Genomic DNA, 12,984 nt, shown 5'->3' with positions numbered 1-12,984 from the left:
CTTGAATTATTTAAATCTTTTGGAGTAGAAATTGATACATTTTCAAATATATAGTGCAGTCTTGCCTAGTATGTATTTTTCAGCCATTATGAATCTGGGCAGACAGGAATATCAATAGCAAGAATATTTATTTTCTTTAAGATTGTAATAACTCTGTATTTAATGTCAGGCTCAGTTTATTAAGGAAGCATTTTCACTCACTTGCTAGGAATTATATGTGAAACTATGTGAAAAATAACTAAACTTTTAGCTTCAGAGGGTGAGAGAGTATAAATTCCTCCTTGGGGAGGCTTTACATCTCCTCTTTTGTTTCTGGAATCACTGTGGTGGAGAAGGGAGGATCTGCTCTATGCTTGTGTACACCCCAGTGGTTGGGTTGCTCTGTCACGAGTGCTGGACCGGCCTGAAGCTGAGGTCCCCTGCTTTAGTGGAAATTTATCTTAGAAGTTATGGTAAATTATCCCTTGAGGCTTTGGTCCTCTTAACATTCCTTTTGCAAGCTGATCCTGCCTCCATTCCCAAGTAGCTCCACCAGTAATCAAGCATGTTCTGCACCAGTAGGAGTAAGTTCAGCGTTCACTAGGTGACGTCTGTCCAGGACCCTGCAAAAAAAAAGAATTGGTCATAAGACAGGCTGAGACCAATACTATTTTTGGCACTATTTCTGTTTTTGTCTTATGGTTCTGTCAATCAGTATGATCATCCCATTGGCCATGAAAAGCTGTTTTGAGAGTGAAAGCTATTTTCTTGCATCTAGATCTCTAGTCTTTGCCCATAACTAACTATGGATTCCAGCTTTTTATTGCTTAGGATGATAAGTCTCCTTTCTAGAGTATAAAATAATTTAATTTGATTGCAGGAATGTCTTAGTACAGAGATACTTGCTCTTTGACAGTTGTCTTCAGTAATGGCCCAAATGCTTTTACTGTATCCAACTTCTTGTTCTTCCTCAATCTTGCAAATTCCCTTAGCTTTCTTCAAAATGTAGATGCTGTTGATGTCTGCAAGCTGTCCTTGCAAAGGAGAATGAGTCTTTAATAGATTCCTGTGTGATTTTGTCACTGGTTTAGGAAATATGAAAACCCTATCTTTATTATAAATGGACTGATGAGCATCCTGCTTTTGGTCATGTCATCTGCTGTATTTTTTGAGAAAAAGTAAAATGCTTCTTTCTCAGTCACTGCTTGAGGTAGAAGAGTAGGAATGGTTACATGCACCTGTTAGCCTATTTATATGATTTCCTTGGAAGCAGAGTGGCCTCAGTAGTTTTCCACCTTAGGCTGGTTTCCTTGACTTCATAGCAGCAGCATACATTTTAGTAATTAGAGATCCATTTGACCAGGCTGGACTTCCTTTAGGTTTTTTACTCCTCTAGCAAGTCTCTGGGTAAATGCCAAGTGTGTTCTAAGACACTCACACTTGTGGCACAGAAGTGCTGGAGCACAGGCAGAAAAAGGGTAAGAAGGAAATTCTCTCTCCAACCTTTTGCTTTCCCCTGGTTTATTCACTGTGGGGGTGCAGGGGCATGGGAAAGAGAAAGCCTTGACGCTGTGTAAGCACTGCTCAGCAGCAGTCAAAATTCTGATGTGTTTCCAGCTCTGGCTTAGTCAAACATCCAAACCCCACAGCACCATGCAAGCTGCTGTGAAGAGAATTAAGTCCCATGCAGACTCAGTATCCCTGCTCAACCCTCCACTTGGGCCAATGAAAGCCCCTATGGAAGTGTTTTTCAGCAGAGGTAATGAGATTTGTGTGTGGCATATATATGTTGAAGTAAGGAGGAGGTATGGGTGAGATGTTAATAATCAGAGTTTCTGTTGAAGCTCCTATTTTACGATTACCTTTCAGCTTAGTGCATTACTTCAGTTTGCTGGTGCAGAGTTTTAATTTGTCATCTTATTCCTTATTTAACTTGTCTACGTCTCATATCTTTAGTCTTTTCTGTTCATAATTGGTCTATGCATAGTTGATCTGTTCACATATTTTCTCTAGTACCTCACTGCTTTTAGTCACTTCTCCTTCCACATAATTAATACACTAAGCAACCCTGAGCTGATATCAGATGTTCTAAATCTCTGCACTTTTTCTTATGGTATAATGAAAATGGGCTATTTATTTTCTTCATATTCCTTTTGTTGTGGAACACTTGACAACGATCTGTCTCCCTTGTACTTTGATAGTCTCTTGTGAGACTTTCAAATGGTACTAATAAGCCAGTTCTTCATCTAGTGCTTTGGCATCCTGAAAGAATTCTAGATAAGAAGACCATTTTTCTTTTAGAGGCCCTGATATTTACACTTAGTCATATGATTTGCTAGAAATTTCAAACTGTAGATTTATGTGGTATCAAGTGAAGGAATTATTTTGCTTATCTCAGGAAACTTGAGTCTACCTAACTACAAATCTGAATTACCATTTTGCAGTCCTTTCGAATAATATTCTTGCTTAATGAGTGTGTGCATGATTTTCTTAATAGTTCAGCTATTTCACTGCTAAATTCTTTCCATTAGCTCATGATGGATGTTCTGTTTTATTTAGAAGAATGAGCATTGCATTCATTAGGCAAACTTCATTAAATTTGGAGCTCAATCAGCTAGAACTATAATTATATGGAGAGGAAACTTCCTAATCTGACGTTTGTAAAACCGAGCCTTTTTGGAATTGGTTATTATCTTATGCGACATGACTAGCTGAGCCTTTGTATTGAACAGAGGCAAACTGTGGGAGGAGTGCCTTCAGCTAGCAGAAGTGTTATTTCCTATTATAGTTTAATTGTTTTATAGCCTTTTTTTTTTCACCACAATGAGACATCTGCTTCTCTCTGTATGTGGAGCAGTAATAGACTGCTTGAGGTGGTAGCAAGAAGTGTATACTTGAAACTATTATCTCATTATTTAGGGTTACTTTATGGCGCTTCAAATGATGCTTTCTGCAGTTTAATTCCAGGAAGGTTATCCCCTTGTCCTTTAAGGCAAAATTTATGGATCTTGGCATGGCTGTGAAAGGAAAAAAAAGAACATTTTCTATTAGGAATGGAAAATTATTTCACTTTGTGACTTTAGATGGATAACTTCTATCAACATCAGAAGTGGGAAGTACCACTGCCTATCCATTTCTGCTCTACCTGTAGCAGCACACGTGATCCTAACGCAGGCTAGTGATTTGAACACTTGCTGTTTCTTCCTTCTTTGGTTTTCAGTTGTTGCCTTGCTGGTAGCGCAGTACATTTTAAGATGAAGACATCTATTACAATGTCACTGCTTGTTTTGGTCAAGCTGTAGATATAGAACAAATCAGTGGAAGCTCTTACTTAAGATCAAATTAAGAATGTCATCCTTTCTACATAGTCCTTGAAGAAAGGAACTGAGAGCAATTAATTAATTTTACTCTCTGACCAAGCAGAATGTAGCCCACAAATGGTTTTAAGTTGTTCCTATCTTGCAGTATGGAGCAGCCAAGGTGGTAATGTGTGTTGTCCTCAGTGTTGCATTATGTTCAGTTCTGTCTTGTATTCTTGTAGGCACAAGACTTCTGAATGTGAGTTCTGCATTTTGGACTTTCTCACCTCAATGCTCATGAGGAGGGAATTAGCTTGCTTCCTGCTGCCTGACTGACACTAAAGGAAGAAGACTGGGCAGATGATTTTTGACTTGTCATCTCTTGACCTTTTGGAAATGTGTTTAGCCAAAAGGATTTGAAAATGCAAATATTGTTCCTCCTAGTCTTCCTCAAGGAAGAAGTATGCGTGTAGAAAGAAGAAAATAACTCAAATTTGGTTGAAAAAGCTTGCTTCTATGAAAAGAGAAGAACTAATCATTTATTGTAGGTTGGGATGTGTATGCTATTCTTAGGAGATGGGGATAAAAAATAGTCGGGCTCTCACATGGAGTCTAGAAACTATAACCATACTGATTTGTGCCTCAGAAACATGTGCCTGTCACTGCTTAGTGAAGAGGCACACGAGAGAAGGGGTTTTTCTCAGTAGTGTTTTGTTGGACATTCATGGTTCTCAGAAAGATAAAAATAAAATGTGAAGGAGAGGAGTGTAAAGGCAGCCAGAGGGAGGGCTTGAGCAAAGTATTAGGGTACAGCCCTGACAACAATCTGGGAGTGTGAGCCTATGCCTTTAATTGACTCTTAGGAGGGACAAAAAGTGCTGAACAAGCTGGTTTTGTTGGGCTTCCTTTGTTTCTGTGGCTGCAAACAATGCCGAAGGTTCTGATGTGAAATGAGTTGTAGGTAATCCCTTTTGGGGACCACTGGTTTAGGTAAGATCTCTGTGTATGGGGTTGAGGGCTCACTTTTAACACAGTGATAGTGAAAGCAAATTTCTTGTCTGTATTTGGCAAAGTCATATGGTTCAGCCATTTTGGGATGCACTGAGGAAACCGTGAACTCTTTTGATCAGCTCTGGAAAGAGCTCTGTTCTGTTCTCTCTGAGTTCATGTACTGGGTATGGCAAAAGTTATGACCTTTTTCAGTTCCATGGCCCTTCTTTCATGGTTCTGTGCAGAGAACTCCATGCAAAAGGTTGTTTAAATTTGGGCTTTGAGGATACTTTCTTGAGATCTGGCAAGTAGATATTCTTACCCCCATCATGCTGCTCTCTCATACTACTAGAATGTAGTTCTGAGATCTAGAAAACTGTGGAAGATTGTACCTTAGTGTCTGAAGTTCTTTGGAGTAGGTGTGGGGAGGTAGGGTGGTGGTCAGTGACACACCGTTCCATTTCCATGCAACATGTTCTCCCCATTCCATGTCAGTTGAAGAATACAGGAGCTTACTGATGTGATTACCACTGTGTTTGAGTTGGAAAGTTTTTACTTTTTGAAACTATTGCAAGAGGAACTTCCAGGATTTCTCAAGACTTATGTATCCCTATTTGTTGAAACACTTTGTGTGTTTGAAAAATTTATCAATGTGGTTTAAATAAAGGAACAGAAATTACTTTGAGTGTGTCATGGAAGCAGTATAACACATTCTAACTTTATGTTAAAAAATACTTTGCCAGCTGGTACTGAAGGTAGTCCTTGTGTCATGGTCTTATTTGCATATTTTTGAAGTGATAAATTAGATAATTGTCACATTATGCTTTTGAGAAGGTGCTGAGTTAAGTGCGGTGCTGGGGCTCTGCTCAAGGCAATCCCCACTTTAGCACAAGTAGTGGAATTTGGTTTTTGGCCGAAGGTGTTAAACCTTACAGTACTTAAGCACCACAGTGAATTCATTTCCTGAGAGTTACAAGTGTGGCTGGTGGACAATTTGTCAAAGGATTTGTCTTTTAATTAATGTTGCAAAAGGTAGCATGTCCCAATCTGTACTTGAATTTTCTTAACAAACACCACCAAATTCAGGCTTTCCAAATCTAATTGAAATTAATTAAAACCAATGCATGGCTATTTTTCAAAAATTAGTTGGTGGTTACACTGTCATTGATACTATTGTGTTTAATTTTTATTATCTGGGGAAAGAAGTCCCTGAAAATGGAATTAAGCTTACGTGTCAGTCATTTAGGAGTATGAAAGAAACACAATGGGGGGTGATAGCTTCATTCAGTTACTGTTATGTTTGAGGGGAAAAAATATAGCTCTAACCATGTGAAAGTCAGAAGTGGATGAATAAAAACTACCAAGCTGAAACACTGTGTTGTAGAGATTCCCATTATGGGTGAAAAGCACATTAAAAACCTCTAAAATTGACTTGTTAGGACACTAGAGTCATTAAATTGCTAATCAGAGTTATTGCACTGGTTTATAGATTACAGGTATGAACAGTGAAATTTGGCTACTTTGTTGCTGCGCAGAAAGTTTTGTGCACTCCATGAAAACAGATACCCATGATAATTTTTGCTTTCCTCTAGAAACCAAGATCTGTGCCCCTCCTGAGGCAGCTTGGGTTGGGATGGCCTAGGGAGACCGGGGCTGTCATGGGCCATGGCTCACCACCTAGTCATGCCTTGCACAGCCCGATGAGTCACTCATCAATCAGCTCTAAACTGCTGCTCTTTCAAGTGAATGGCATTTTAGCTTAGAGCACCATTGATTTTTATTTGGCTTTCAATGCTCCACTTGAAGTGGTGACAGTTGAGGAATCCATTAGCGGCTCACGGCGGCGTGGGTCCCTGCAGACGCGAAGGGAGCATCTTGGGACTGCGGCTTTGGCAGTCACGCCAGGCCAGCGCTTCCCTGCTCGTCAGTCCGTGCTTTTCAGTCATTAGGTAGCATCCATAATTGCAAAACTTAGAATATTTCGGAAGTAAATGTTGGGAAATGCAAGGCGTTACTGCAAGTACTGATTGCTTTGTCTTGGATATGTCTTTATTTTTATTCCTAGTCGCTTTTTGAAGCTGAATATCTTTCTGTCCTTTGGGTTTTTGTGGGGGGTTTTTTGGTGGTGTTTTTGGTTTTTTTTTTTTGTGTCAAAGTACAGTTGCTCAAGGTCAAGTTAAGAAAGAAGACGAGGAGGACTGTTTTTTCTATCTTTAGTATTCTTTTTCCCCAGAAGCCAAACTGTGCCAGAGGATTGATACTTTGAAAGAGAAGTGGGAATCCTCTTCAGTACCTGATAATTCCTTGCTCATTTTGATTATTTTTTGTGCTGATGCCTTTGTAGTAACGTTGCTTTGCTACTGCTTGGGTTATTTTCTCATGTTTGTGATGTTAAAGAAAAGCAGTGAAAGTCACTTGTAATAGAAACCCTTCTTTTTTGTTTGTAGGAAACTCACAAATGGGTGCTACCATAGTAGATGCATTGGATACTCTTTATATCATGGGCCTTCATGATGAATTTAGAGAAGGACAAGAATGGATTGACAAAAATCTTGATTTCAGTGTGGTGAGTAGAGCCTGCCCTAATATTTCTCTAGCCCTTTTCATAGTGTTCATCTTAGGGAGAGACAGAAGAGGTCTTTCTGGTAAAGCTTAATAAAACTTATGGATCAAAGTGTCGGATATAAACTTTAGTGACATTCTCTGTGTATCTAATTTTGCTTGAGAAAAAAAAATACACCCTGACTCTTTCACACTTATGATTGCAAGTTAAGATACATCAATTTATTGTATTTTCGAGATGCAAATTGTAATTGGATAATGGAAATAAGGGAAGTGTTTTGTGAGAAACAACCAGGCCACAGAAATTAAGACAGAAAAATGAGGCTTTACTGACTGATAGTCGTTGCAAATAACTGAACTATGAAAGACTCAAAATTTCCCCCAAACCACAGCATAAATTACTTAAGGATACATCTCGTCTCTTCTTCCATTTCTTAAGAGTTTTAACACAAACTATGCCACTTGAATTCTTGAGTTTTCCTACTTAAGACTTTTAATCTATCACAAGAATTTACCAGTTGGCCATTCAGCATCTGACATTCTTGAGAGTTTGGAAGCATTAAATGCAAGAAATTACTCTACTTTAGTCTTATTGATTGGTGTTCTTAGTACTAATTTTGGGACTGTCACAGATTCTGTAATGGAATTTGTATTTCAATCCTTGGATTTGCCATATGGTTCCAAGAAAAATTTTTCATTCAGTAAATGCACATAATGAAGTATAGTTGTACTCAGAATTCAGCAAATGCATACTGTTGTTTCTGTATTTTACCCTACTTTTCAAAAATTATTTGTTTGGGCTTTTTCCTTTTGATTTATACCTTGACTGTCTGGCAAACATCAAAGGAATTTTACTCTATTTCGTTAGTGCCAGATAATTATTCAGCCTAAAACTGAAGATCCTAAATATATCAGAGACAACGCAGATATAATGATACCATTATGAGGGTGAACTAAATTGCTTCCATAACTTTTGTCTGATCTAAGGGAATTTCAATATAAATTTGCAATATTAATCTAGGATTTGGATGGAAAAAATTTACATGACCCTCTGGGGTTCAAGTAGATCCTCCTATGTATCAAACACCATTTCTGAAGGTTAGTGAGTTGTCTTGTGTATACACCAAACTTGAGTAATTTCCTGATAGGGTTTGGAGTTTATAAATAAATACATAAATTTGGTCCTCTTGGATTCTTCTACTGGGAAATGGAAATCATTGGTTTCAATTTACACTGTCCCACTGCATGTGTGATTCATGACTTTAATAGGTATTAAGTGAAATCATGCTGCATTGGTGCTATTTTTCTTGTATCACCTCTATATGAAAAGAGAAAGCCTTTTACTAAAATCATTTGGGAGTATTTCAAACTTCCAACTTTTAATCAGTGCTGTTTGAAGAAATCTTTATTCACGTAATCTTTCTGAAATATGTAATAAGCGCAAAATGCATTTAGTTTTGATCCAAGCGCTGCAGGTGCCATTGAAATGGCATGAAAGGAAAGATGTACCTGCAAATGTCATTTCAGCTCTGTGCAGATTGGTGAGTCAGCTGGTTCATTGCACGTTGCAGTGACTTCTTGGGATAAAAGGAAAAGTTCTTCCCTATCTCAAAATCTCTTAATAAAACTACATTTCTGTGTCTAATAGGTTGAAGAGAAGTTTATGGGGGAGACAGATGGAGTGTATGTGGAAAATTAAGTGAATGGGGCACAGAGGGAGTTGGTTGTTAAAACTATCTGGTTCCTCTTAATTTTTTGTGGGTTAAATGAGTCAAAAGATACTGTTGAATTTAACCTAAGGATAATAATGTGGAAGAAGGCAATAAAATGGTTTATTCTCTTGAGTTTCTCAGTGGTCCTGCAGTACTACTTGTCGTAACATAAAGGCTATTCTGAGACAAAGATTATGTTAAAATAGAGCTCTGAATTTGAGCTTAGTAATTCAGGTTCAAAAAGTGCATTATGGGAATTCTCTAATTATTATTCTGCTTTATCTTTTAAACCTAGAAGGTTTGGTGTTATGCTGAAGCATGAGAGAGAAGATGCTGAATTATAGAAATTGCCTTCTTTCCCACCAGCCTCAAATTACTGTAATTGTACTTTGTGGTGATAGAATGGTTAGAGGGCAGGAGAAAAACTAATTTGATTTTAATAAAATCTGTTGAAGTTGTAACTAGAATTGTCACTTGGTGTCACAAAGATGTGCACGAGAATTTCAGTTTGGATCTAGAGACTGCAATAGTACAGACCCTTGCATGTGGATTGCCTTAGGATATATACTTTCTTCTGCCTTGACAATTTTTTTCTTCCTTGATTAAGGAGTTGGTTAATTATTTATTAATGCTTTCTTTCTGTTCTAGAATTCCGAGGTGTCCGTTTTTGAGGTCAATATTCGCTTCATTGGTGGTCTTCTAGCAGCATACTACCTTTCAGGTCAAGAGGTAAGGAGATTGCAAGGTGTCTGAAGTTCATTGTATTTCAGCAAATGTGGCATATGGAGACTTTTATAGAATCTTGATTTCTCAGTAGCTTGCAAACTAATTTCACATCAGTTAGTTGTCCAAAATAATCAAATTCTTAGAGTATGGAATCTTTAAAGTTTGTTTCTGAGTAGGTCTTGTGCCATTTAGGCGACTTGGTTATAGTTTTGAAATGTTTTTTTATCAAGTTGTTTTCAGAAGATATCCACTCAAATAAGCATCAACTTGAAATGTCAAGTGAAATGTCAGCCTTCTCATGCCAACAATAACTTGTTTTGATATTCTGTAACTCCATGAAGGTGGAAATAATAGCTTTGTCGCTTGTCCTGCAAGGCTGTAGGTTTGCTTCATCAAAGTGCTACTCAATCATCTTACCATTTTCTTGGTGACAAACTGAGAAATAGCAAGCCAATTTTATTCAACTTCTGAAACTTCTGTTAAAAAAGATGTAGAGACGTGCTTAGATTGACAGGATGCACATCCCCAAAGACTTGCAACAATGGACTTCCTTAGTCCAGCAGTCACAGTGCTGTGACCTCTTACTTCACATCCTTTAACAAGACTAGAGCTTGACCGCCAGCTCTTCTCATGTCTTAGGAGCTACCTATTGCCTGTGTCTTTGATTCTTTGGTTTTGTCCTTTATTTTTCATTACACTTCTGTAGCTCACTACAAGACATATTTCATGGCTTAAGGCTTTCAGGTGTTCTTAGGTATCTTCTTCCTTTGTTTATACATATAAACAAGTTCTCAGGGATTTTAAGACCGCAGCCCTAAAAGTAACCGAGAGAAAACTCATAATTTGTCGTCTCTTTTAAGTCTTTGGCATGATCCTGGGATCTGTGAATTTTCTCTTTTATGAGTGTCTTCTCATAGGAAGAAGAGCTCAGTGGCAAAGCAAAAATCCTGTGTATTTCTTGAAAGAAATGGGTGGTTTATTTTTCATCCAATGCTCCTGCTTCAGCTTCTTCAAACCAGAACATGCTCCTAGCAGGCATCTGCTGAGAATATGAAAAATATCAGAGAAAAAACAAGGGTCACACGTTCATAGCTGGATTATTTGTATAGATTGATACTGCACTTGTGAACAAGCCCCTTAAAAAGAACTTTTTTGCCCTAGTATGCAGATGGGTGCAGCCAAGCACTGCCAAAACGCGCTCTCCTTGCATTTGTAAAGCAGAGAATTCCTTCTTAAATTTTCTTCTAACCTCTTGGTAGAATCAGAACAAGTTCCTTTGCTTAAATAGCTTTAATTTCTTTCCTTCTTAGAAAGCATCTACCCTTTCTTTCCTAAATGTTGGCTGGGCTGAATCTTTTGTTTTTAAGATTTTTATGGCATCATTCCCTCCGACAGACTTCAAATGCTTCATGACTTGTGATACAGGATTATTCTCGTCAAGTGTCCATATGTATCAACTTTATTTTCCTAAAGAGCTGCTAAGAAAAGTGCTCTTCCAAAATAGTGTGGCAGCTAGGATTGCTTTGAGTGTCTGAGAGACTGCTTCATTTGCCAAACTGGATGAGGTTTCTCTACAATTTGTCATTGTGGATATGACAAGCAAGGAATTTTGAGGCTCTTCAGCACGTGAGCCCAGGAGAGACACCTGCATCTGGGAACTCCTTGGAGTTGGAAACAGGTTGCTTGAGATGTGATTTCCAATCTGGTCCTCTCTCTTACCTTAGAAGGGAAGATATTCCTTAGCTCAGAATAGGGGCATGCTTGATTTCTTTATTCACTGCCTTCAGACGCTTTCTAGCACTGCTAAGACAGACCCCAGCCTGTTCCCAGCCATTTGGGTATTTTGCCTGATCAGGCTGTGAACAGGTATGTGGGCTTACATGTTTAAAGCAGGCTCTGTCTCCTGGTAGGCATCCTTTCTTTATTCATCAAGCCATCATTTACATGGTCATACTCACCACACCTTGTTGATATTCCAGTCGCCATCTTTCTACCTCTGAGCCTCCCTCATCTTCTGCAAGAATGTTGCTAGATTGGTTTTAGAAGGTTTTTTCATACTGATTTTCCATACTTTTTGCATGTCTTGTTTGATGTATTTAAAGAGAGGTCCAGCACAATGATCTGCTGCTTTGAATTAATTATGTTTTTCTCCTTTTAGTAGATACAAATTCTGCTTAAGTCTGCAACAGGAGTTACTGCTGTTTGGTGATAGTTACAAAAGCTGTTCTTACTTCATTTTGACTCCTATCACTTAGTGTTGATAAAAGTGCTGTAGGGACAACCATAAAACAGTGTCCAAGACTCAACATCAGCTGCAGAACTTCAATCATTTGTAAATGGACACATCTGGGGAATTTTATAGTCATCATGGTTTATCTACAATGCCCTTTGTAGAGAGAGAGTAACTGTGCTTAATAGGATTTTATCTGATTGATTCATAATGGTAGCTATTGACCATAGTTTTCAAGTACAGCAGATCATTAATTTAGATTAAATAGTCCTTTTTAATGCTTTTATTGAAAACATTTTCGTTTTTAAAGTTTATTTAGCATGTCTAGTGGCATGACCCTGTGGCTTCCATGCTGTATTTAAACCGTCGTGTTAGTGCTGTTACTTACAGGAGCATTAACTGAGATCACGGTTTTAATCATGCTGATTATCGTTAATGGTATATTTTTAAGCCTTTTGTGTTAAGATTGTGAATATTGCTGTCCTTTTATCAGTAAGGGTTCCCTCTTACTCACTGCAGTGAATGGGTGGATATCATGAAATATATCTCCCATACAACCAAAAATAAAGTTGCTGGTTTCAGCAGCTGACAGCTTGGCTGAAAATGCTGAAGGGCTTGTCTTGTCCGATGTTGAGTCACAGGCCTTTCTTTGTGAAACATGACACACGTAAATTTTTTAACAGCTCAGCCTTTCACATGGGAATTTCTGCTGGACTTTCATGACTGATGAGCATGTAAAGCTAAAGCTTGAGAAGGATGCATTTTGGTGCAAATGTCGTGGTTGTCTTGCCTCAATGTACCTTTCTGCTAAAGTAGGGAGACAAAATTGTTTCCCTGTCTAAATACGCAGTTCTCCTGATGTGTGAAGGATCATCACCTTTCTCCATTTTTCCACCTCAGCATGCCTTTTGAATAGAAGATAATCAAGATACAACTGCAAACCTTGATATGGAGGAAAATTTGCCCAGGCATTCTGTTTCAGTCTTCTGAAGTTGAAACAACACTGATACCTCTCTGGTGGCAGGGGTTATAGGTTTGCAGTCTGGGGGACCCTTGTTTAAATCCTCTGCACAGTATTTTTCCTGGCTGATTGTGGACTGGCCATCTGGTGTCTGGCTAGGTGTATGCTATCAGATATAAGAGTGTACCTTCTTTGTCTCAGTTCCCACAGAGAAATGAGGGCTCAATCTGTCATTGATTATGGGATTCTTTGAGGCAGCGACTTTTCTCCAGGCTACATTATTGAAATATATAGTGAAAATATGTTAGAAGAGTGGAATATAGAGTCATAGAATGGTATGGGTTGGAAAGGACCTCTAAAGATCATCTAGTACAAGCCCTCTGCCATAGGCAGGGACAGCTTTCAACAGACACGCTGCTCAGAGCCCTCTCTGACCTGGCCTTGAACACTGCTAAGGATGGTGTGTCCACAGTTTCCCTGGGCAGTACAGTCTCATTACCCTCATTGTAACAAATGCCTTCCTAA

At 38.5% G+C, this 12,984-nt stretch overlaps 1 protein-coding gene across 1 annotated transcript in view; it reads left to right on the top strand.

Annotated features, from left to right (window-relative positions):
* Window positions 1-12,984, top strand: part of MAN1A2 (mannosidase alpha class 1A member 2) — a 134,394-nt gene that overhangs the window by 53,014 nt on the left and 68,396 nt on the right. Inside the window, exons 4-5 of the mRNA XM_040055492.2 lie at window positions 6,716-6,834; window positions 9,191-9,271. Of these exons, the coding sequence (XP_039911426.1) occupies window positions 6,716-6,834; window positions 9,191-9,271 (200 nt within the window). The remainder of the gene's footprint in view (window positions 1-6,715; window positions 6,835-9,190; window positions 9,272-12,984) is intronic.

This window comes from Hirundo rustica, chromosome 2, assembly GCF_015227805.2.
Source record: "Hirundo rustica isolate bHirRus1 chromosome 2, bHirRus1.pri.v3, whole genome shotgun sequence".
Taxonomy (NCBI): domain Eukaryota; kingdom Metazoa; phylum Chordata; class Aves; order Passeriformes; family Hirundinidae; genus Hirundo; species Hirundo rustica.
This window is presented reverse-complemented; position numbering and strand designations above follow the sequence as displayed.